This window comes from Myotis yumanensis, unplaced genomic scaffold (genome assembly GCF_028538775.1).
Source record: "Myotis yumanensis isolate MYYU_CA2020_CCGP unplaced genomic scaffold, mMyoYum1.0.hap1 SCAF_2, whole genome shotgun sequence".
NCBI classification, from domain to species: Eukaryota; Metazoa; Chordata; class Mammalia; order Chiroptera; family Vespertilionidae; genus Myotis; species Myotis yumanensis.
This window is the reverse complement of record NW_027223753.1, coordinates 37958221-37983075: the sequence shown is the minus strand read 5'-3', so window position 1 is coordinate 37983075 and position 24855 is coordinate 37958221. Positions and strand designations below refer to the sequence as shown.

General features: G+C 53.9%; 1 protein-coding gene across 6 annotated transcripts in view; it reads left to right on the top strand.

Moving 5' to 3' along the window:
- Positions 1-24855, top strand: part of SSBP3 (single stranded DNA binding protein 3) — a 149152-nt gene that overhangs the window by 102630 nt on the left and 21667 nt on the right. For all 6 annotated transcript variants that reach the window (XM_070405194.1, XM_070405198.1, XM_070405195.1 and 3 more), the window contains exon 5: positions 10914-11003. In XM_070405194.1, coding sequence (XP_070261295.1) covers positions 10914-11003 — 90 coding nt within the window. The remainder of the gene's footprint in view (positions 1-10913; positions 11004-24855) is intronic.

Here is a 24855-nt window from a genome sequence, read left to right as displayed (position 1 = left end):
GTTGCTAGTGATCGGGCCTGGCAGGTGCTTGGGAGCCAGCTGCCTGAGGCCTCCAAACAAGGTTCTCTGCCTTCTACATCTTTGGCAACACTGGCGCCTTGAGTGGGAGGCAGGCTGACGCCCGGATTTCAGGCAGGAGAGCAGCGACACTGTCTGTCCCCCATCTAAGAGCTGGGTGTGGAGGGCCGCCCGAGTGGACAGTGGCCGACTCTAAGTGCCCAGCTCCTCGTGGCATTGTTTGGTCCAATTTCCTGTGCATTGTGACCTACATCATTCTTTATTTGCTAAACCCTCTGAGCAGGCAGCAGTAATAAATCAATTAATGACTCCGATGAATCGTTTAATGGCTGACAAAATAACACTAAAGCCAACAGCTTGCATCTCTCCAGCAGTACCAAAGGACGCTGGTTGACTGGGGTGGGGGGCAGAACAGAGACTGTTAGCTAAATTAGCTCAATTAGTGCGTGCTTTAAAGGCTTAGGTGGCATCTGCTCAGCTCTGTGCCTGTGTGTCCGACCCTGCACACCATGGCGCAGGCTGCTCGCTGGCTTCCTGGCCCATCGAGAGAGCCCTGGGATTCCCGGCCGAGTGTAAACATCCCTGTGCTGATATCAGGGGCCGCTGGTGAACTTTCAGACTGTGCACATCGGTCCTGCATGGCAGGAACCGGCCGAGAGAAAGTGACTCTGCCCCCACCCCCCCACCCCCCAACTTGGGTGTCAGCTGATCCAAGTGTGCACTCCCATTCTTGAAAGATGTTCTGAGGGCCATGCCTTTAACGATTTCTTTTAAACTCGGGGAAGAGAAAGTTTGTAGAAGCAGCAGGTTTTTTGTTCTCTGCACACCTCAGTCCTGGCAGGATTAAGTTGTCATTGGAACTAAGCGTGCGTGCGGGTCCACGCCAGGGAATTTCCCACTTTCCAGAAGCAACTGCCAGTGCTCTTGTTCAGGAGCTGTCACTGGCCTACTACGACATGTTTGCAGTTGTAAGTAGCACCTTTAAGACAGTGAGGAGAGGTGTGTGTGTGTGTGTGTGTGTGTGTGTGTGTGTGTGTTGCTAATGGTGTAAACCAGAGCCTGAAGCTCATCTCTCTTTAAGAAGAAAACCAGCGTTGTACGGATAGCGTGCTGTTGATCCACTCCACACTGTTCATTTGCGGGGGCACCTCCAGCCCTTAATCTCCTTGTCTTGCGTGTACATGCCTAGGACTGGCGCCCTGTGCCGTGTAGCCCAGCTGGGAGGTGTTTGCACACGGGGGAGGGCGCCCTGGCTGGTGTCCAGGGTATAACCAGGTATTAATTACACGGGACTCCACCTCTTACACAAACGGTGCCCTTTGATCCAATTCCCAGAAGAAGCCGGATGCTTCCTGGGATGGAAGGGCAGGGCACGGAGGATGGTGGCCATGGCCTTCTCAGCTCAGGGAGGCTAGTTCCCCTTTCTTTTGGAAATGTTGATTGGAGTGTGCCCCTTTTTATCATTTCTTTAAAAAAAGAAAAGGGCCGAAACCGGTTTGGCTCAGTGGATAGAGCGTCGGCCTGGGGACTGAAAGGTCCCAGGTTCGATTCCGGTCAAGGGCATGTACCTTGGTTGCGGGCACATCCCCAGTAGGAGATGTGCAGGAGGCAACTGATCGATGTTTCTAACTCTCTATCTCTCTCCCTTTCTCTCTGTAAAAAATCAATAAAATATATTTAAAAAAAAAAAAAAAGAGGTCTTTTCTGGGGAGATGCGGGGGCTGGGTGGAGGTGGGCAAAGGGAGGGGATGGGGGACATCTGTGACAGTGTCAACAATTAAAAAAGGAAAGAACTGGTGTTTTCCTAACGTGGGACAGAGACAGGCCACTCCTCGGAAGGGTGGCTTCTGAATAGCAGAGGGTGGTGTCTTCCAACAGCCCTGGCCCCCTCCCCCCTCCCTCCTCTGTGTTTAGGGATTCCACCCGCCAGTGCTGTGTCGCTGGAACAGAGGCTTCTGTTTGCTGAGCGCCTTACGCCTGAGCCCCCATAGCTCCTGAGCCCCTTACCTGAGAGTCATATTTAAGTTCCCTACACCCCCGCAGAGGGTAGAGAGTTCCCCTCCTCCATAGATGACAATGAAGGACTCAGAAAGGTACAGGGAGGTGCTTGAGAAACCCAGCTCCTGGAGCACGGAAGGGCTGGGCCTCGAATCTAGGCTTTTCCCCAGCAGCCTCCTGTAAGTGTTATTTCAAAACGCAGACCAGAGCCGCTGGGCACAGCAGAGAAGCCAGGCTGTGGTTTTAGCAGACGTGGACTTGGCTTCCATTCTGCCCGTGCCAAGCCATGTGACCGGGGACAGGTCCCTGGACACCTCCGAGCCTCCGTTTTCTCATCTGTAGTCCCTGCTGGGCTGTTGGGTGGATGGGGGACAGAAACTGGGTAAGCCTCACTGAGGTGAGCTGGGCTAGCAGGGTCAGCAGTTCCAGCCTCTCAGACTGGGTGGGTGGCTTCCCTTTGGAAGAGCCCCCTCTTGTTGGGGTGGGGGCTGAGTAAGCCCAGAGCCCACCCTGTAAACCAGAGATGGGATTTGTGCTCCGAAGGAGAGGCTGTCAGAAGGCCTGCTTTTCAGGGAGGGCTAAGATGACAGCAGTAATCTCTCCCTCCTATCACCTCCCGCATCTTCGAGTCCTGTTGTCCTTTTAGGCCCTGGCTTGAGTGCTACCTCTTCTATAAAGCCTCCCTGATCCCCCTAATCCCTGTCTCGCAGCGCCCGCCCAGAGCGCCTCCCCACATCCCTCAGTTCTCTGTCACTGAGACTCATTCATCCTCCAGACCTTGAGGGCAGAGCCTGCCTCTGTCTTCCCATCCCAGTAGGCACAGCGCTTCCCGGGCAGCCCCAGGAGCCAGTGTCTGCTGAATGCATCTAACGTGTCTGAAGCCCTCACAACCGGTGTAAGCTCCCACCTTGCTTGTTTCTCCTTCTCTTCCCAGGGTAACTTGCCAGTTAGACCCAGAAGACTCCTCAGGGGGATCTTGAATTCTACACACACATACACACACACACACACACACACCCTCACCCCACCTCACCTGACCCCCCTTCCTTAGTGAAGGCCAACTTGGTGAAATATTTGCCAAAGAAACCAGAGTTAGGATGAGGTCCGTCTACTTGGGGAAGAGCAAGACATAGATGATGCCAAACGTAGAGAATGCACTGTGCTTACCTTATGTTTGTAGTGACCTGTGTACTGTTTCTTTTGATCATGTCAAAAAGCACACAGACCTCTTGGGAACTGCAGGGTTGGGTGGTGGGTGCGGGCACATCATTTTTGGGGGTTTCTTGAGCCCAAGGTAGGGGGTGAAGGGACAGAGAGACTGAGTGAGAGTCACTTAGGATAATACACTTCTCTGTGCCCGTTTTCTTACCGGTAAACAAAGTGACATCTTCCCAGGGATACTGAAGAGTAAGTAGCACCCCTCCCCTCTCTCCTGGTCTCTGGGATCAGTTGCTTCTCTTTGCATTCCCACTGTGCTCTGTATTCATCCCCTCACCCCAGGACACAGAAGTGAGATTGGACATTTGGGAAGAAGCTCTGGTGTCAGGACACCCTCCCTTGGGCCCAATGGCCTTCCTCTGGCTGATTGGGCCTTTTTTCACCTGCATGTGGCCCCTTTTCAGGTGGCTTGGCTAAGAGCTCAGTGTGATGCCCACTGTTTCCTTGGAACAGCAGGGTCTCAGCTGCCTGATGTAGAGCTGAGCCGAGGCCCAGGGGCAGGAAGGTTTGTCCAAGTCACATGGTAGGTGGGTTCCAGCCGGAGTGCTACCCTGACCCTCACTCAGTCCAGGACTCCTCTCTCGTGTAATCCCCAGGAGACACCAGGCAGCACTAGGTATTGTGACTCCCTTTAGCAGAGGAAACGGAGGCTGAGACAGTCAGCATGGCTCTGATGTAGCAGAGTGGAGATCAGGCCACGTATTTTGTTTTATCCGTGATGCGGCTTTGCCACGTCCTGACTGTGAGCCGCCCCAAGTTGACATAGCCAGCCCACCCCTTCCCCAGGCCGCTCACCCTGCTGCTCTGACCTGGAGCAGCTTTTGGTGGGCCAAGCGTTTGCCCCTGGACCAGGCTGCCTCGGGCTCTGGGTGAGCACGTCCTCCCTCCACGTGACAGCCCCTGGCTATTTGGAGGCAGGGATCCTGTGTCAGTCACTCCTGTGTGTCATCTGAACCTATTTTTAACACCAGCTGGCTCTGGCTCTTCGCATAGCAACCGCTCTGCCTTCTCCACGCTGCAGAATTAGAGGCCCTGTTCTCCAAAACCAAGTCTCCTGTGGTCCGTGCATAAAACCCAGAGGCCTCTCCTTGTACCTTTCCCTCCTTTGACCCCACTCTCTCGGTCTTGGTCTTTGAACCTGGGTGATGCCATTCCCTTAGCGACATCTTCAGTTTGTCAATGGTGCTAAAATTCCCTGCAGGAAACTGGCCCAGAGGGACCCAGGTCACTCCAGTTTTGTGCACAGAATGGTCTTGATGACACCAATGCAAGCGCTCCTCCCTCTCCCGGACACGAGCATCACTCAGCGGCCTTCGTTTCTCACTTGTCCTCCTCCTGTGGTCAGTGCAGTGTCCTCACTCCCCTGCGTGACCCACTGGCACACAGCCAACTCACGTTCCCCAGCGTCCCGGGTGCTGGCCATGTGTGTTGGGTTTCAGTCAGAGAAGGCTGCACTTGGTGGTTTCGCATGTTGGACCCATGCTACACGCCAAGGCCTGAGTATTGGGGTGGGGCGAGGAGGGAGGGGATTAGCAGAACGAAGTTCTATTTTGTAGCCTTGTAAATCAGTCAGGAGCTAGGCCGACCTGGCAGGAGTCCCAAGCATTTGTTACTCAGTTTTCCAGGGGCTTCATGTGCATAGAACGATTTTTAAGACAGAGTAAAAAATGGGGGGTGGGGGCGTCTCATGCTGGTTTGTGAGTGAGGATAATGGGGGTTCTCAGGGTGCGTGCGGCTGGTATATAATGCCTTATAGGGAATGTCCCCTGGACCCTCACTTCTTGGCGGATGCACGAATGCTTGTCGCCTCCCACGGGATACTACAATACTAGATGGGAGGCTGCTAGGAGCTGTGTTGGTTCCTCTACAGGGGACTTCTTGCAGGGAGTGAGGAAAGGGCCCGGCCCCACAGCAGGGCTTGCCAAGTCTGTTCATTCTTGGAGCCTTGGGTTCTCTGGGTGTTGGAAGGTTTGTCGGGGATGCTTGGTACTTGGTACCGGGTAAGGCAGGGTTCTCAGGGGCCACTCTTCTGCTCAGAATTCTTCCCTGGTGCTGCAGCAGAAAGCCCAGTCCCTTAGCACAGCTTTCAGGGCTCCTCACCGTCGCTCAGATTGCAAGGCCGGTTTGAACCCCGCTTTTCCACCAGGGAGGGGGAGAGAATATACTTGCTCTAGGGCAGGGGAGGTGCTCAGGCACTCCTCACTCCTGAAAAACAGATTTGGATAGTGGGGGTTCCTGCAGTTGGCGTGGACCTGTGCAACCAGCTGGCTTGTGTGTGGTTGTGGAGCCACTCTGGGGTCACAGAGAAACCTCTTTAGGGAGAAAGTTGTGGGATCAGCCCTCCTTGGAAGTCTCCCTGGCTGTGAACAAAACTGAAATTCTTTCAGAGCTTCAGGCATTTGTCTGAAGGCACCTGGGACTTTTCCAGTTGACTCTACCCAAGAGGCTTTGAGGAGGCAGCTGACTGGAGTGAGCCACACCACCCTGCAAGGCCTGTTTTCTATTTAGAAAGAATTTTAAGTTAGTTTTGTAAAAATGCATGAGTTACCAAACTGCATGCCTAATTGGATTCTGCCTTTTTAGTCCATGTACATGTGCATATGTGGGTAATGTTGGCGAGGAGGGCCTGGGGTGGGGGGAGCCCAAATGTCATCGCTGTTATCTCAGGCTCCAATGGGTGGTTTGTAATCTCTGATCTCTGCGTGTTCTATAATGCACGGAGGAGAGGTAACATGCAGGGTCCTCTGGAACGAAGATCGCCTGCCTGTTCATGTGTGAGCTGCTGTTGCCAGTCCCTACCCCCCCTCCCCCCCGCCCCCCAGGTGTGTGGACTGACTGACCTGGGGAGAGCAGCTCGAAGTCATCTTCTCTGACTCCTCCACCTGACATGTGAGGACACTGAGGCCAGAAGTGAGAAAGGATCTGTCCATGGGGTCCCAGCTATGACTGAGTCAGTGTGTGTGTGTGTGTGTGTGTGTGTGTGTGTGTGTGTGTGTGTGGTGGTGGGGTCCTCTCTGGCTTCCGAGTTCAGCACTCTTTCCTCTCCTGCTCCAGTGGTGACTTCCATCCTATGCAGCTACCACAGCCCCAGCCAGCTGTAGGCCTCAGTGAGTGTCAGGGGGTTTCAGTTTGGGTTTTGTGTTTTTAGAGAAAACTCACATGAGACGCTTTGCTGAGTGCCTTAATGGAACTCTAAGTCAGAGTTGGAAACCGCAGGGAGAGGCCGATTCCTAGCAATCTGGAAAGGCCTGGCTCCAGATGGCCAGGTTTGAGCAGGTCTTTGAATAATAAAAGTCATAATCATTTATTGAACACCTGCTGTATGCCCACATTGAAATGGGCAAAGCCCTTGCTATGGAAGTGAAGGGGGGCAGTGTCATGTTAATAGATATGTGTGTGTATGTGGGGGGTCCCTTGGATTGGATTTTGTGAGAAATGATTATTTCTTAAACCTTTTTTCACCCTATAACTCTGGTTGCTGCTGTTCTTTTTTTTTTTTTTTTTTTTATGATGTTCTGTCCTTTGGAAAGTTTTCATTAGTCACATATTTTTCACTTCATAATCAAAGAATAGCAATAACTGTCATAATTGAGGATACAGATTTAAGCACTGCAGGCTACTTAATGCTGCTGCTGGAGGAGGCTTTAAATGACAAGTCATCTCCTCGGCTTCCTGCCACCTTAGTTACTGCTAACATGGCCTGCCTCGTACTGATGGGGAGCAGAAGTCCTTGCTCCACCCAGATGCCAGAGAATCACACGATCCACTTACTAGAACCATGGCCACCCAGCCCTGACATTCAACGGACTGTGGACCACCCACCCACCCCCAGTTTCTGGAACCCCTGACTCCTTCCTGATTTCGTGGAAAATGAGATCTTGGAGTGAGCCATGCTCCCAGGTTCAAGTTTTCATTTAAAAGGGTTTTTTTAAAAAAATTATAAGATATATTTATGTTGTATTCATAATATATAAAGAGCTCTTCTATATCACAAAGGAAAAAAGTCACATACCCAGATAGCAAAGGGCATGAATGTTTTACCATAAAAGTAGATCCACAGATGGCCAGTGTAAACCATTTCAAAAGGAAGTGATCCAAAGATAAGTCAGATGCCAATCTGTAATTAGTAGGTTAGCAAATACCGATATAATGCCGGCTATTTTAATTGATTAAATAATGATACATCTATATTAATAGTTTCAGTTACAAAATCATGTTTTTTTTGGCCACTTAATTGGGGGGGGGGGGTGCTCATGACATTATTTAACAAATTACAGTGACCAGTTTTTTTTTTTTTTCACTTTGCTGTGTTCTAAAATAGGGCAGTGTTTTAAATTAAATGATATATGCTAATTTAAAGAACTGAATTGGTGAAGCTTTCCAGATCTTTCTTTATACACAAAGCATTGCTTCTGAAGGCTGAGGAAGAGTAAGTAGGTCTGGACTCTGAAGAAGGCACATGGAAAAGGGTGTCTTGAGCTGGCTCTCCACGGGTGTTTGTTTCTTCACCTGTAAAGTGGGGGTGCTTGTGTCTGCCTCAGAGGACCATTTTGAGGGTCCAGGGAGAGATGGTGTGAAAGCACCAGCCTTTCCTGAGCCTCAGGCCAGATGGTTTCCACCATCCACACCACCAGGGCTGGGCCTCCACCAGATCCCCCCACCCCTCCGTGGGAGCCACACCCTTCCCATCCTCATCCCAAGAACAAATCAGCTCCACAAAAGAGGGTTTGGCTTTCCCAAACTGATAGCCGCTCCCACTCACTTTCTAATCATTCTTGGGGGGACTTGAATAATGACGGAACTAAATAGCAGAGACCAGATCTTAGGAGGGTGCCTCTATTTTGGAAAGATGTCGGTTCTCTCTCCTTTAAATTTTTATATATAGGAGTGGGCAAACGCAGGTTTAAGTATCCACTTTCTTTCTTTCTTTTTTTTTTTTTTTAAATGTGTATTTTTTTTAAAATATATTTTATTGATCCTTTACTGAGAGGAAGGGAGAGAGACAGAGAGCCAGAAACATCGATGAGAGAGAAACATCGATTAGCTGCCCCCTGCACATCCCCCACTGGGGATGCGCCCGCAACCCAGGCACATGCCCTTGACCGGAATCGAACCAGGGACCCCCCAGTCCGCAGGCCGACGCTCCATCCACTGAGCCAAACCGGCCCCGGCAGTATCCACTTTCGTTAGTGGTTGGGTAAATTATCAGCCATCATCAATGAAAAGATAAATCATAAGAAAGGTTACAAAAAAATAACAATAATGATGGTAAGAAGTCAAATAATACAATAATAAATAAATAATAATATGAGAGCAAACCCTGTGTTTCGTTTGCTCACCCCTGTCTAGAATAACTTTTTTCTTTTGGGAGGGGAGGTGACTTTTATAAATGATCTGAAGTTTGGAGGGATAAGTAGATAAAAATAAACAAGAAAACTTCTATTAAAGAATTAAAGGAGATAATAAAACACATTGTAAAACCGATAATTTGAATGGACTCTTAGAGACATAGGAGAGAATTCAAATGCTCAGAAATAGCCCTTTGTAAGAATTTTGTCTCTGGTTTAAAATGACTGGGGCAATTGCAATTGACTATTTGAGGAGTAGTCATATTCTTTACCAAAGTGACATCCTGAAGGATTAAAGAGTTAAATGTAAAACCAGTCTTTGAAAGAACTGGAAGAAAATATAGGTGGGTGTTTACCTCTCCCCGTTGTTTTTTAAACTTTTCTGCTCCTGCTGCTGAGGAGTCATTGTTGGCTGTACATCACGAAAAGTTGCATTTTCACACTTTTCACAGAATCGCCAAACAAGCAGTGTAGCTATTGGATAACCTGGCATATTCCCCCAGGCGGCCTTCATCCCAGATAACAGGACTGGGTGGCTTCTTCTTCTTGTGAGTGGGACTGTGGCCTCAAACCTAGGCAGGTGGGAAAGCCTAATCTGTAATGTTTGGGATGTTTGCAACACATTACAGCAGCCAATGGCTGCATGAATTTTTAAAATATGCAATACCTGACTATTTACTCAGGGCACTGAATTCTTTTCCCTTAGATTGTCAAGTAAAAAAATGACAAAAGCTAACACAACAATAGCCATCAAGTGTGAATGAATCAAAATTGGACCTTTTCTTTGGCCAGTCGCAGAATTTTGGTAATAGTGTCATGAGATGAAAATCGCTGCATTACAGGATGGTTGTCAGAACCTCTTTAATGACAGAGAGGAAGGGTTGCTTTTCTATTGGCAGAATCATTTTTGAAACATTGGGCCAGAGTGGTCAGCCCAACTCTACCCCATTTTCTTTACTTAGGGTCTGTTAAAATACCTACTGTGTGCCCATACCAAGTCCTCCTTGCTTCCAAATTATTGAGCTTTCCCAGTTTACAAAACACAGCTCGCTTAATCCTCTACAACCCTGACGAACAGGAGGGACAGCAGCCACCGCCACTCTTTATAGGAAACTCCTGCAAAAAGGCCAGCTGGCTTGCCCACGCCACCCCTACTGGTACAGGCTCCAGCGCTTGGACCCCTGAGTCTGTTCACCTTGCGGCATGGAATGTGTTTGTGGGATTCACACATTGCCTCATCCTTCCGTCAGAGTTGGAAGTCAGGAGTTGCCTGATTTCTATTTTCTGGCTGAGGAAAGGGAAGAAGTGACTTCTTCAAGGTGGTGGCAGGCTGCATTTATGAGAGAAAAAGAGGCATTCCTGACCCCCGGGGCTCACTCTTGCCTCAGAACCAGTCAGACCCTTGGGAGATGATTAGTGACTCCGTTCCAGATCCTTGGTCCTGGTGGGGTTTGGAGACCACTAAGGCCTGAGGTGGGCTTCCTACAGGAGGAGCACCTGGGAGCTTTAGGATGGGTGGGGAGGAGCAGGGCACAGGCCCAGGCAGGGCGGTCGGGTCTGTGTTGTCCTGAGCAGCCCGCCCTGGCCTGTGCAAGCACAGGGCCAGGCACAGACTTGCTGACCACATGAACAGGTGGGACACAGATTGTCTGGAAGGAGGCCAGGCTGAGGCGAGCAGCGTCTGTTCACCCCTGGGAGGCATTTGTTGAGGCAGATGTACCAGGTAAATGCCAGAATAGCAGCCTTTAAAAGGAAAAGTAATGATGCCCCCCACCCCCAAAACACACACACACACACACACACACACACACACACACTGTGCACCTCCTGTCCTACAGCACCGGGACCCTGACAGGACCAAAAACACACCTGCCCTCCCTCAGCCCCTCCAGGGACCTTTCCCAGCTGGGCTGTCTGTTTCCTCATTAAGTTGTGGGTATTTATTAGGCTTCTCCTCTGTGCAACATGCCAGCCTCTTAGAGAGGGTACAGACGCTCAGGAAGCACTCACCTGCCCTGAGGAGCTTCGTAAAGCAGCCGAGTGGGTGAAGCAGGGCCTCCTTGCATTCATAGCAGCTACAACATGCTGGCCACCCACTACAGCTCTGCAGTGTGCGTGCAACATGGTGGGCATTCTCCCATTTGAGAGACGAGGAGATGGAGGCTCAGAATTCATCACTTGCCTAGGAAGGGCAGTATTGAGGAGGGTCTGTGGAGGATGTAGGCAGACAAGGAGATGGGAATAATGTCTCTCAGGAGGTGGGGGCAGGAGGTCAGAATTCTCTCGTCATGGGTGCAGCCTCTCTAACTCTTCGCCTTCCTGTCTCCACAGAGTGCAGCAGCAGCCCCAAGCCCGGTGCTTGGCAACATTCCCCCCAATGATGGGATGCCTGGAGGCCCCATCCCACCGGGTTTCTTTCAGGTATGTGCTGGGCCCTGGGTTGGTCCTGTGCTCCTTTCACTCCAAGCCAGTCTCCGGCGGGAGGGAGGGAGGGAGGGAGAGAGAGAGGAGTAAGTAGTAGCTCAGTTTGCCATGGTCTAAATACCGTTGCTTTATGCTGGTTCGAGCCCTTCCCTTCCCATCCCTTTCTCCACCCCTTCCAAAAACCAAGGAGGGGAGAAAAGAGATGGAGAGCAGACTCCTCCTGCCTGTGCTGGAGTTTGTTTTCTTCACGCCCGCTTCACAGTCAGACGCAGCCCCCCTGGTCAGGCAGGCGGCGGGCTGCTTCCAAGCCCACGTGGAGCTGTCTTTTAACAAAGGCGTTCTTTTTCTTAAACTAGTAAACCGTTCTTTGTTTCTGTTTTGTTGCTGCTGTCGTTGTCATTGTTTACTTTGCCTGTCCAAACTACAAACCTTAGGCGTAATGTAAAAAAACAAAAACCCACCATCCTGGCAGGTCTCAGAGTCCTTTCCCTCTGGTTAACCACTTGATTTTTTCCGAGTGCGATCACAGACGGCACCCCACGAGCATCTGTGCCCGCACTCGGCCCGCCAGAGGCAGGAGCAGATCCCACGTCGGTCGAGAGTCTGGCCTTTTCCAAAAGACACCTTGTTGGGCTCTCAAGGGCTCTATGTTGTCAGGATTGGGTGTGGCTGCCACCTCCTTTGTGCCTCCTCCTCCTCCTCCTCCTCCTCTTCCTCCTCCTCCTCCTCCTCCTCCTCCTCCTCCTCCTCCTGTGCACTCCCCTTTGAGGGGCTCATTCCATTTAAACCAGATTGAGACCAGGAAGTACTGTCTTGGAGAGGTGTCGGCATGCAGAGCTGGACGGAACTTTTATGATGAAGCTCTTGAGTGTAGCATCCCATTCTTTCAAACCTGTCTGTGGCTGGGCTTGAGAACCTGCCCGGGTTCCCCGGGCCTTTGCAAGGTGAGCGCTTCCAGATAAGAATACGGAAGACGCACTTGTGTGGAAAAGAAGGCAAAGATTTTTCTGTGGAGCCCACGAATTCTCAGCTGTGCCCAGTGAGGCAGAGTCCAAGGACACTGGTGCTCAGTGGAAGCCAGAATTTCACACCATGTGCCCAGCAGTGAGTCGCGGGCTGCAGGAGGCAGGAGCTCCCTGGCCCTGGAGTATCCGAGCAAACGTGGGGTGGATACCTCTTAGGGACGTAAAGGATAGGATTCGATCTAGAAGACACTTTTGCTTTGCAAGATTTCACTTTTTGATGGATGTTAACTTCCAGGACAGGAGGGTTAGGACACACTGCTCCACCAGACAAGAAGGGAGGCACTGAAATATGGATGTTACCTGGAAACAAATAGCATATGGCCCACCAAGGTGGTGGTCAGGGGAGTGAGAGGGAATAGGGATGGTGGTTCAAGGCAGTGGGTGGCCACCCATGGTGTATGCATTCCTAGCATGCTGCCCAAACTGGGATCTTGTCCCAGGGGTAGAAGTGGGTACGGCCTCAGAACTCAGTGTGTAGGTTCCAGGTTGGACTAGACCGGGCATGGCCTGGGGCTCAACTTGTGGTAAGGCCACAGGCATTGGGAAGAGGGGCCAGACTTCAAAGAGAGTGAAACATTAAAAATCCTTGGAAACCCGTGGGTCCAAGGAAGACAGGAGCCAGGTAGGCTCTCCCTTTCTCCCAGAGGGAAATCCAAGGGCTGCGATCTGAGATGGTCATCCATACCACGGGACAGCCGTCTTCTGGCCCCTGCACCCAGGGCATTCCGCACCCAGCTGGTGGCCTTGCCCACAGGTGTTCTGTCTGGGGGCTTCTTTCTCAGGATGCCAGGATGCCCTTGATCGAATGCAGATGTGGCTTTCCTGCCTGGTGGGCCGAGCCCACCCAGGGACCAGGCTCCACCTGTGTGCATCCCTGTTGAGGCTGGCTGTCATCTGGGTGCCAGTGCTGATGGTGGGAAGAGGTGGGCAATAGCTGTATTTTTAAAAATAGGCCATTAACTTCTATTTTGGCCTGAGTCTGGGGCAAAGCGAGGTCTGCCTGATATGTGGGTAGCTCCCTGCTTCCTGCTTTGGTATAATTGCCCATGGTTAAGGCTTAATTCCAGACATACTTCTTGGGCCCTCCCCTGTGACGTTCAGGGGTGTGTGGTCAGAAAGTCCAGACTGATTCCTGTCCTTATTTAGCTGCCACCAACCACCATCACACAGGGGTGGCTTTTGGACCCTCTTGACTTGAGGTATTGTCTGATCCGCTGTCAGGCTAAACAGTCAAGAGCTGCCTGAACCATTGAGCAGAGCTGGGTGCCCTGGCCCCTCTGCTTCCTGGGGAACTTTGACCAACACCCCACCCATCCGAGGGCATCATTTCCCCATCAGTCAAATGAAGGTGGATGGGGTCCTTCCTGGCCATGATGCTGAACCCCTCGGGCTGGGTCACTGCTAAGGGGAAAGGGTATCATTCTGGCAAGAGTTAGCGGCTTCCCATTTCCGGAGCAGGCCAGCTCACAACAGGAATATTAGTTATTGATTGCCGGCCCTGCCCCTCACTCATCTTGCAGGCAGCCACTCTGATATTAGAAGGGAAGTAGAGATGGTATCCAGGGTTTTATCTGCAGCCAACAATTGCACTTCTTCCCCCGCTTGGCCACGGCCTGGGCAGGCAGCTCTGCTGTAGCAGGGTCTTTGCACTGAGGAGCAGCCTGGGTTGGCTGATGCAGCTTTGGCCAGACCCTGTCCCAAAGTGGCCAGCCCAGTTTTCAGGTCAGCACTCCACCCCCAGTTGGTGCTAAATTTAGAAGCCTGCCAGGGCGGTGGGTAGGAGGGAGCAGCTGTCCGTTGTGCGCCACACCCCCACCCCATTCTGGCTCCTCGGGAAGCAACAAATGGGACTGACTCCCTTCCTCAGGCCTCTGACTGCCAGGCTGTGAGGCTGCTCCTGGGGTCAGAAGGTCTGGCCTCCGTCTGTTTACTCTTTCTTACGTGATGTTCGGTTTCCGAGGTGGACAGTGCCTGCCTGGTTCCAGTGCATGAGATTGTGTCTAGTAGCAGCAGGTTGAGGGCTGACAGGGAGGTGGCTTGGGACCCAACCATATTCACTATTGGGGAATATTGTAGGGTTCTCGGGTCATGGTAGAACTTAGCAAGGCCATTCTAATTCTGTGTATTCGGTGTAGAAAGATTGCCTCAATCTTGGCATCCCAGCACCTGGTGTCCACTAGGGCCCCAGGAAATGTTTGAACTGAGTTTATTTGTGTTGCTCACATTACCAGGAGTGGAGCCAAACCAGCCCCAAAGCTCTAGCTCTGGCATTCTGACCAGGCTTGGAGGTCAAGGGTGGGGTTCCGGAGTGGGGAGGGGAACAGAGCTGGAGCCTAAGGCCCCTGTGTTAGTGCCCCACCTCCTCTCACACGCTTGCTGAGTGACTTTAGGCAAGTTGCTTCCCATCTCTGGGCGCAGTTTCCTCACCAGTAGATGAAGCCAGGTAGAACAGATGGTCTCTGAGGGCCCTTCCAATTTGGATTTTCTGCTTTGGCTCCAGATGGATTTTACATAATCAAGCAGCGGCATTTTTTTTTTTTTTTTTTTTTTTCATGCAGCTTAAGTCAGTTGGGCTGCACATCTGGCAAGCTCGGCTTGGCTTTGACCAGGCCCAGTGGTCTGGGTGGGTCCCCAGCGCCCTTGGCCCTAAGGTGGCTCTAAGAGAGGCGCTGCCCAATGAGGATGTCTAGGCCCAGAGCTGGGGAATTACAGGAGGGCAGGGGTCATGGAGAAGGGAGTACTGGGTACAGGCTGTTTTTGTTCTTGTTTTGTTTTAAATTCCAATAATTGTTTTCAGTTATGTAGTGTTTTTAGACATGCAACTTACTTTCATTTTGATCACAGTTGTTTTTGCAGAGGAGGCATGGCTAATTGGGAAAGTGAGACTTAGGAAGGTGACTACCCAAAGTTATCAACCCAGGGCTATAATGGGAGTCTAAACCCCGGCTTCCTGGGTCCCGCTCCTAGTGCCCCAAGTGTCAGTATCTGCAAGTACCTCCCAGTCTAGAGGAAGAAGAGACTAGAGAAAAAGATGGGGAGAATGGAAGGAGATGGAATCTCTAGCCATCTTCTCTTGAAAGTAGCCAGTGTTTCCATTCAGATGCCAGCTGTGATTGGTTGGTGGTAGCTGCGGCTTAGAACATTGTGTTGAGAATGATTCTGAAGCTGTGTCCAGGCCTAATGGATACCCACTGGCCAGGTTCACCATGAGCAGGGGCACATAAACAGTAGTTCATGTCCTGCGTATTGGCCATCCCCAATTTACTCCGGAATTCTCATTTGTAGATGTGGAATGAAGGCTCAAAGGCAGGTCGGACTGTGTTTGTCAGTCATGGGACTGAAGTGAAGGCATAGGGCTTGGCTCTAGGCCAGAACTGAGTTAACCGTAGTCTGCCCACATGAGCACTCAGCCTACACAGAGACTGACAGGTAAGCCCATGCCCTGTAGCAGGAAGTGAGAGACTTGCCTGCCCAGATAAGAGATTAGGGAGGCTTCCTGGAGGCAGCACAGCCCTGGCTGGGACAGTGGGAGAGCTGGAAAGGTTGCCGGCTTCTGTTGATCTTTGTTGGAAGGTGCAGGCTCTATCCGGTGGGCACTGGAGTACCAGGTCTGGATAATGCCTTGGCTAGGTGTGCATTGCAGACAGTTACTCTGCAACGGCTCCGTTGGCTCTGAGGAGGCAAGGGCCTGGTTGCTGAACACATTGACGGACAGCATTGCAGAGACCCAGCCGAGGTCATAGGGCTAACAACTGGGCCTTCTCTAGAAAAACAGCCCTGGGGGACCCAGCTCCCTTTGCCAAAAGCTCCGCCCATCCTGCTCTGAACATATTTTCTGCTGTGATGGGGGCAGTAGGAGTTGACACATTCCCCATTCCTGAGCCCTCATTCCTGCCACCTTGGACAGACAATGAGGTCTTCCTCCAGAGAACCCTCCTGTCAGTTATGGGGGTGAGGAGAAGGAGCAAGTGATGTGTACAGTCCAGGAACCAAATAAATGACCCAGAAAACAAAAGGTCCACGATCTTGGACCTTTCCTATTGAGACTATAGGGAACACTTCTCACCTCCCACAGAAGTAGCTGGGGTTTTTCTGGGAGAGCGGCGACCTCAGGGCACTGGTGACAACTGAGTATCTAGGTTCCGCATGTAGAAGGTCCTCAGCCTCTGCCTCTGTGAGGCCGCAGCCCTTAGATTCGGGTCCTGGCGAGAAAAGAAGAAGGAGACCAGTTTGAGTCTTGATAGGGAAGACATTTCTACCACTTGCCAATTAACAGTGAAGTAGTGAGCTCCTTGGCCACTCGTTGTAACCGAGCAGAGACTAGATGCCTGGCAGAGAGCCTGGGGGACTGTGAGCCTTGGAGTGGGGTGCAGTGTTTCCAGGGAGGGTCAAAGCCCAGTAAATGAGAACGTGCCCGTGCAGCAGCTCAGCGGGTCCTAAGAGCCTGGCCGAGGACTGTCCATTTCCTGCCGTCCCCTCCAGCGGAAGCAGGCAGCCGAAGCCGAGTGCACTGACATTCCTTCTGCCAGAAAGCCAGCAACAGGAAGGACTTCTCTGCGCTGGCCAGGGCCAGTGTAGGACTCGGGAGCCTTGGGGAGAATTAAACCACCTTGTTTTTGAGGTTTTCAAAGCCTGCTGCTAGGGAGGATTTGATGATTGGGGACCCGGATCCCCATTTGATAAACTGTGAGACCTGGCCAGGCTGGTTGATTAGCCCTTAGCCCAGGTGTGGTCTCTAAGGACACTCACCTCCTGGTCACCCAGCCCTGGGAACACTGCACACTGAGGAAGCAGACACAGATCTCACCGTCTGGTGGGGGAGACAGGCAGAAACTACATGGAGGGTCCATGCCATGGGGCAGGCAAAAGGAGCAGCCAGCCTGGCCTGGGGGCTGTCTGGTAAGGCTGCCTCCAGGGGCTGATATTTGAGCTGAGGCCCTAGCAGGAGGCAGTTGGGGGCAGGCAGCCGGACGCCAGGATGGGATGTAAAAGGGTGAGCTTGGGATGGCAGGAGGCCTGGGTGGCTGGGCTGGGTGTGGGAGGGCAGATCCGGGAGAGCCCCGAACTAGACTCACAAAGGACTTGAACCTGAAAACAGGGGAGCCGTGGGTTTCTAAAATGCAGGTGACATGATCCCAAGAAGAACAGCAGTGGCAGGAGGGCCGGGGTCTCAGCAGGCTGGCCGATGTGGAGTCCAGGCTGCGGCCCCTCTGGAGGTGGCCAGGGCCTGAGCTGGTGTAGTGGCCGGTACTTCCCTACCAGATCCTGATGGCCCCTCCATGGAAGCTGGAGCTGGGGAGGAAGAGAGCCAAGAGGAGGCCCGGGGTTCTGGGGAGGTCTTAAAGGTAGGGGTTGTGGTGGGGAGAGGGTGAGTCTACTGCCTTCTCTCCTGCTGGGCCCCCCTGTGGTGCTGTGGCTGTCCAGCCTAGCCCTCTCTGGCAGCCCCAGAGTGGAAGTGTCAGGCCCCTTCTTAAAGTTGCTGGTGGAACACTGTCCAGATTAGAAAAGGCATCCCCTTCTGTCGTTTCGTTTGACGCTGTAAGGTGGGCTTGAGCGCTGATAGCATTCCCACTGTACGGATGGGGAAACCGAGGCTCAGGTGGGCCAGAGTTGCTCAGGGAAAATAGGCCTGCATGGGGCTGTGAGATCCAGAGCTTATGAACCTCTGTCTGTTTGGGGAGCACATCCCCTCCCCTTTCTGGGCCCCACTCTCTGACCGCAGCGCCTCGTCCTGTCTGCTTCTCTGTGGGCAGGGAGTGTGATAGATACATTGGCCTGTGTGTGAGGTGCTGTGTCTTGGGTGAGTGGGGACAGAAGCACCCCCTCCTCGCAGCCCCTGGCCCTGCCGTCTGGCTCCAGACTGACAGAAGGCAGGGTCGCCCCTGCTGAGAAGGATTAAGGAGGAGGCGGGGTGCCCCAACTGCTGTTCTCCACCCCTCAACCCCCATTCCAAGCTGACTTGGCTCCTGAGCTGGCAGCCCCTCCTGGTTGTTGCGACGAAGCCAGTGGTGAGCTTTGAGCCTGAAGACCCCACCTGGGAGTTGGGTGCCTGGTTCGAGGCAAGGTGAGCCCTGCTGCCAAATAGCTATTTCCCCCATTGGGGGGCCATCCTCCCCTCTCTGGGCCTTAGTTTGCACATGTGTCCTGTGAGGCTGCTCGAGGGCTTTATAAACCCCTGGCCCCTCCAAAGCATTGTGGCCCGGGCTGATATGGTCACTTACTCCCTCCCTCACCCCCCCCCACCCCCCCACCCCCCTGCCCACTGGGCCCCCCCTCCCCAACAATCGCCTGGCCTATGTGGAAAGGCTGGGGGGTGGGGGGCGGCTTTTTCTTTCTTGCCAACACCACCTCCACAAAGGTCAGGCTGTGCTCCCGCCCTGCCTGGCAGCCAGCCTGGTGCCGAACGCCTGCCCAGGAGGCAGATGACCGGCACCGGGCTCCTAGCAACAGTGGACAAAAGGTTACTCCTATCGTGCCAGGCTCCCTCAGCCCCTCGTCCTCCTTCCTGAAGGGGGGTGGGGGGGGACCTTGCGGCCTTGACTGGCGTGTGTGCACGCATGCGGGCCTGTTTGTGTCTGCACACTCAAGCTCTTCCCCTCCCCCCGGAAAAACGTGAACTCCACATGTCGTGCCGTAACTCTCACTGATGAAATGGAAAGTTGAACATAAATCAATGTCTGCCGCCCTGTTAGCTATGCATCAGCAGTCCCTGCCTGGGAGATTTGCTCGGTAACAAAGCACCCAGCGGCTTCGTGGGCCTCGGCTGCCCCCTAATGCGGAGCCGGCCCCACACCAAGGAGCCCCGTGGGGCTGAAGCGAGCTCCTGGCCGCCTGCTTCCCACCCCCTCCCCCTGCCCTCAGGCTTTGCTCCCTTTTGGTGAGAGGGGAGGGAGCATCTTGGACCTAGGAGGCCTGGGCTGTGCTCCCTCGCCCTGAGACCCCAGCCCTGAGACCCCAGCAGCCGGGCCCCTCTCCCTGGCCTCTCTCCTGAGCTTTAAACCGATTCCGGTCTCTGACTTTTGTGGATCTGATGCTCAGGGATTGGTGTCAGCAGCTGCCTTCACCTCTCGTTTATTAAGAGCTTGGGCTGGTTTATCCTTTCCCCCCCCTTGGACCTGGGTTTTTACTTTGGGTTTCTCTTAGAATTGAATTTTCCCCTGGGCCCGAGAGCTGTTCTGTGGGTTGTCAGCTCACCCGCACTGTGGCTGTGTCTGATCCCCCATAAAATTCTCCTGCCTGGGGGCGGGGGCGGGGGCTGTGTTTAGGTTTTGCCTCTTCATAGTTGGCTAAGGGGGTAGACCCTCTTTTGTTTCTGTCCCCACCTTCCTTCTCTGCGAATCATGCTGAGGTTTTTCTCCTTTTAAAAAAAAAAAAAAAGGTCAAATTCCTCAGCTCTTGTAGCAAAAGAGGTTTGAGGACAAAAATTCCAGAGGAGTCCTGTAATAACACGCCTTGGCATCATGTGGATCAGGATGGACCCCCTGAATGAGATCACGCCACCCCAGAAGGAAACTGCTCTGCAGGGGGCCCAGGGCCAGGGGGCTGCACTGGGGGTCGGGAGCATTCTGGTGCCTGGCTGGGTGCTAACGGGGGCTCTGTCCTAGGAGCTGGGGACACAGCAGGAGACCACGGTGGGCTCCGGGTCCAGGTCCTGTTTCTGCCTCAGTTAGCTCCCAGCTGACCTTTCCTGACAGGCTCCTTCTTCCAAGTGAAGGCCTTGGGGTGAAGGGAGCCCTGGGCCAGGCCGCCGGGGCTTGTGGACTTGTCTTGTGGAAAGCCGTCTCTCTCCGAGTCCAAACGGGTGGGGGAAGACTTGGTGAGAGCATGGACGGGCCACAGCCTCTGTGAAGTGCAGGCTCCAGGCCGGGTGCTGGGATCTCCAAGGGCTCCTGGGCGGGCCAGCTCGCCAGCTCTGTGGGCTTCACCAGCCAGGAGTTTGGGAACGTGGTGGGAATAAAAGGCAGGTCAGCAGTCTCCCTCCCAGGGGCTGGCGTCCGTGGGCGGCCTCCAGCCTGGGCCAGCCGCGGGTCAGTGGGGCAGCTCGTTCCCCTCCATCGAGTGCTCTTCCTGTCAGTGGTGTCCCTTCATTAAAGAAGTAAATGCCAGGTTTTTGGTAAGACAGCTTTTTCTGTGAAGGGCCCGATAGTAAATATTTTAGGCTTTGTGCGCCATCTGGTCTCTGTTGAAACTTCTCAACTCTGCCTTTATGTCCTGAAACCAGCCGTTACGTACCTGAGTGAGTGGCTGTGTTTCAATAAAACTTTATTTACAAAAACAGCTGGCAGGCCAGATTTGGCCCAGCACCACAGTTTGCCAGCTCCTACGCTAGCTCCACACGTGGTGTGCTCTAGGGGTCCTCCTGCTGCGGCCGACCCCTGCCTCCACTCTGGGTGTGCCATGTGGCACAGGGAACCGAGCCTGGACCTGGGGTAGTGAGTCCATGTCTCTGGGATCCGACTCTCCACCTGTGCACAAGGTGGGGGCGGCGGGGGTGGGGAGGAGGCAAGGAGCATGTGTGGAGAGAACTTAGATCTGGACGCTACCTGTACTTTCATTTGCTGTGCTTCCTCCCTTTGTTTTGAAAACCATCGCCTGCTGATTGTCTTTTGTCACTGGCATAGCACGCCTCAGACCGCTTGAGCAAAACATTTGCTGAGCGCCTCCTGCGGGTGTCCAGGGGCCTGTCCCGGGAAGGAATTCAGGTGTGCGGGACTCCGGCCCTCGCTGGCGGCCCAGTCCGTCCCGGCTCCTCAGACAGGCGCGGGGAAGGGGTCATGGGGTCTGTGCTCGGGGGAAACAGGGTCTCTGGGTAATCTTTGCTCAGACCACCTCAGTGCCTGGAGGATTCTGATGTTGCACAGAGGTAACCCCAGGGGGGTAGACATTGTGCACAGTCCTGCTCCCTTTCATGGGTGACTTCCCACCATCCCAGGGAGGTGGGTCACCACCCCTTGCCAGACTTCTCCCTGGCAAAACTGGTCCAGTGTCCATAGAGGACCATGACTGTTGTGGGCTCACCTCCTAGGCAACCAGGAGCCCCCTCCTCAGGTGGTTGCTTCCCAGTGGGTGTGGCCCAGCCCGGCCCCTGAGGGCCCGCTGTGCCTGTGTCAGGCTTGCGTTGGGTGGGCGTGAATATGGCTCAAGCTCCCTCTGCCCTCAAGTAGGTAATCTCGGCTTTAGGTCTGGCCTGTACCCCCCACAGACACACAGAAAAGACTTGTCCCCGGAGGGAACAGATAGAAGAGGCCAGGAAGGCAGCTGTCCAAGCCACTGCTGAGGTGTTCCCGTGGGTCCAAGTGAGGAAGTAGCCTTTCCTCGGCAAGCTGTGTGTTAAAGGGAGGGAGAATTTAAAGCTCTGCTCCCCCCCCCCCCCCCAGGTGGTCAGCCTCCCGTTCCAGGGAGGCCATGGATGGAGCAGAGCGAGGTTTGGGGTGTCAGCAGCACTCAGGCACACCTCGGCCCTCTCCCCAGAATGGGTAGCTAGCATTTTCTGTCACCATTCACTTCCAAGGAGCAAATTGCATTGTCTGTCACATGCCTTTTACTTTTACCATGTGTATAATTGTAATTTTATATTCACTCATTTAAAGTGACACGCCCAACAGGCAGATCATAGAGGCCACCAGTAGTGCAAGTCGTCTGTCTCCTGCTGCCAGTTGATAAACTACACCCCCACCCCCCACCCCGCGCCCCAGCCTTCCCAGACCAGTCCCCAGTGTGCCCAGGAGTCGGGAGGGCCAGGGACGTGTGGGGTATTTCGTCTTTTAGCAACCTAAAACTTCAAGTCCCTGTTCCCCGAAGGCCTTCTGCAAAGATGAGAGGCACACGTGGCCAAAATGGTAACGAAGCTCCTTCTGCCTGGGTGTCGGTCCTCTCGTGGCTTTCCTGCGGAGAGTGTCACCTGGACTCCCTGCCCGTCGTCTTACAAAGGTGACGCTGAGGCCCAGGCGACCAGACAGGATCCCCACCCTGGGGCTGGGGCTCTCCAGGCCAGTGCTCACCACAAGCCACAGCCTGTCCTCGTCCGCCCTCTCTTCCGGGCTCGCCTCGGCACCCGAAAGCCTGGAGATGATCCTTGGTTCTGCGATCCCACGATGTCTGGGCAGGTGAAGGCTGCTGCGGGGAGTGGGGTGACGTGGTGAAGGAGCAGTGAGTTTCGGAAATAGTAAACGTAGCACAAAGCTTTTATTTTCTCCTTCAAAATAAAAATCAGTGTGGGGTGGGTTTTTTTCATCTAATTTTTCATTTTAAGGAGCTGTCCTCCCTCACCCCAGAGTCTAGCTCAGGGAACCAACTTGGCCACCCTGTTGGTAGCGACTTTTTCTGCTTCCTTGAACACAAAAATGTTAGAGGTACCTGTGGCTGTGGGGGTCTGCCTGCTGGCCAAGCCTTGCTGCCCTGTTTGGGCCCTGCCCTGGGTGTTCACGTGGGGTACAAGGCAGTGTCCTGCCCTTGAGCAGCCACGAGGTACCCACAGATGAGGCAGAATGACTGAAGCGGACGCCGCTATCAGCAGAGCTCCTGGGTGGGAAGCATCCAGGCTTTAGCGCAGGAGGACGATGGGCTTTGAACAAGTCCAGCTCCCGCCCTCCCTGGAAACGGGCAGTGAGTGTCTCCTGGAGCATGAGGCCTGGGGACTATGGAAGGCTGGGGACCTTCTCTGTGCCTACCGCTGTCACTGTGCCCTGGCCCTGGCGACCCCGCGATACTTGTGGAATGTCCCCCAGTAGACTCACAGTGTGCCCTGAGGAGCTGGGCTTGGAAGCCAGGGCTGTGTGGCTGTGAAGCCACAAGCCCGTCTTGAGGATGGATGGCTTCAGGTGGAACCTGAAGACGTGGCCGGGAGGCACAGGGGGTGCTGCTGAGAGTTCTGGGTGCTTTTCCAGGCCTTGGACCCTTGTGCTGGGGCATGCTCGCTCCCCGCCAGCCAGTGCTGGGCAAAGGCTCTTTCCCTTACCTGTGTCCTGGCTCCGGGGTTTTAGTGAAACGGCCCTGCGTTAGCCTCGGTCACACCCACCCAGAGCCTCCCTGGGCCCCTCCTAATGACTCTCAGAAGCTGCTGGATGTAACACTACCCAGTGTTGAAATTACAGGAAAAAGAATTGAAAGGAAATGTGGGAATGATGTATCTCCGGTCAGAGATCTTGGGAACGTCTGAGACAGAATGGCAAGTCCATTAACAGGTCTGGGGCAGGGTGAGGGCCCGGGCAGGAAGTGGGCACAGCTCCTGCTTCCTTTTCCCAGACTCAGTAGAGGGATTTCTAGAGTCGTCGTCCCGTCCCCCGTCCCCCCTCCCCCGCCCCCGCCCCGCCCCCAGTGAGGGGGCTTTATTACGCAGGAGCTCTGACCAGCTGTTCTCATTCAGCCCTGTGGCCTGCGTCTGTGGCCACAGCTTATGTGTCACCTTGTCTTGAGCTTGTTTGTCACTGTGTCCTCATCCTCCCCACTGGCCTGGGAGCTTTCGGAGCCGTGAGATGTATGTGGTGAGTGACTAGTGCCCCCACAGTCCTTCAGCGTCAGTAGTCCTTCCTCTGCTGCTCACGGCTTGTAGGATGGTGGACCCGCTAAGATCCCGGGGCTCCAGCAGCAGACTGGGATCTAGCTCTACCATTTAATAGTCATGCAGCCCTGGGCACGTGGCTGCCCTTTCTAGGCCTCAGCTCCCGGGCTGTAAAGTGGAGCGATGGAGAGCCCTTCCTCGAGGGGCGGAGGATTCATGAGCAGATGCAGGCCGAGGCCGCGTTCGCCCCCTGGGACGTGTGGATCCGTTCCTGTTACTATAACTGTACCCATTTCACTGACGAGAGAACAGAAGTCCCGTTGGTGGCAGAGTCCACATTGAAACCCTGTTCCCTCATCTCCAATGAGTGGAGGTGTGAGGTCATGAAGAGAGCCCTGGGCTGGAGTCAGGAGGTGTGGCTGTGCCACCAGCTGTCCCCAGTGGCCTGGGGTGTCCCACCGCTGGGCTGGGCCTCTCTTCCTCCTGGTTAGTGAAGGAAGGGCGTTGGTGGCAGGACATCTCGGCCAGCAGGAAACGGGCTGCCAGTCAGGTGTGGTTCTCTCTGAGCTTCTAGTAAGGACCCCAACCCTGGTCGAGCCTCGTATTCTATGCCCCTTGGATGTCCGCCCACCTCCACCTCCCCTGTGCCGAGCCAGGGGCGTTGAGGAGGCACCCCTGAGGCAGAAAGCCCCGAGGTCCACGGAGGAGGCAGGTCTAAATGGAGCGGGACTCAGGCGAGCCCTGGCCAACAGGCTTCCAAACACACTTATTTTGGTTCAAGTTTTCAGTAAGTAGAAGCCTGGGGGCCCCTCTGGGGAGATGTCCATTTTGGGGGAAATCATCAGTATTGTCAGCTTCAAGTCCCTCTCCTCTCCCCTTCCACCTCCCTCCTGTCCCACCTGCTAAATGTGTTCAGATTTGGGGGAAGAGAGAAGCCTCCATCCCTACAAAGGTAGAATCCTCCACCAAGATCCTTTGTCTGCCTCCTACCTAGCCTTTTGCCTGAGTGGGTAGCAAGTTGAAAGACTATAAATCTACTTTGGTCTCTTGTTGAGAGTGTGTGTAGGCCGGGGGTGGGGGGGGCACACGACCACTTCTTATTGCAGCATTTCCCCAACATGGGGCCCTGCTCTCTGCTCCTGAGAATGTGCCAGGGTGCCGGGTCCCTCCCTCTGCTGTGCCGTCTGAGGGACAGAGCCCTGGCACAGGTGTGGTGAGGGGACCGCTCCAGGTGAGTGGAGGTGGCAGAGGCCGAGGACAGAGCTCTGGGTGGTGTGGGCGACCCGCTGTAAATGGGAGGAGCTGCCTGGCGGTCAGAGCCCCG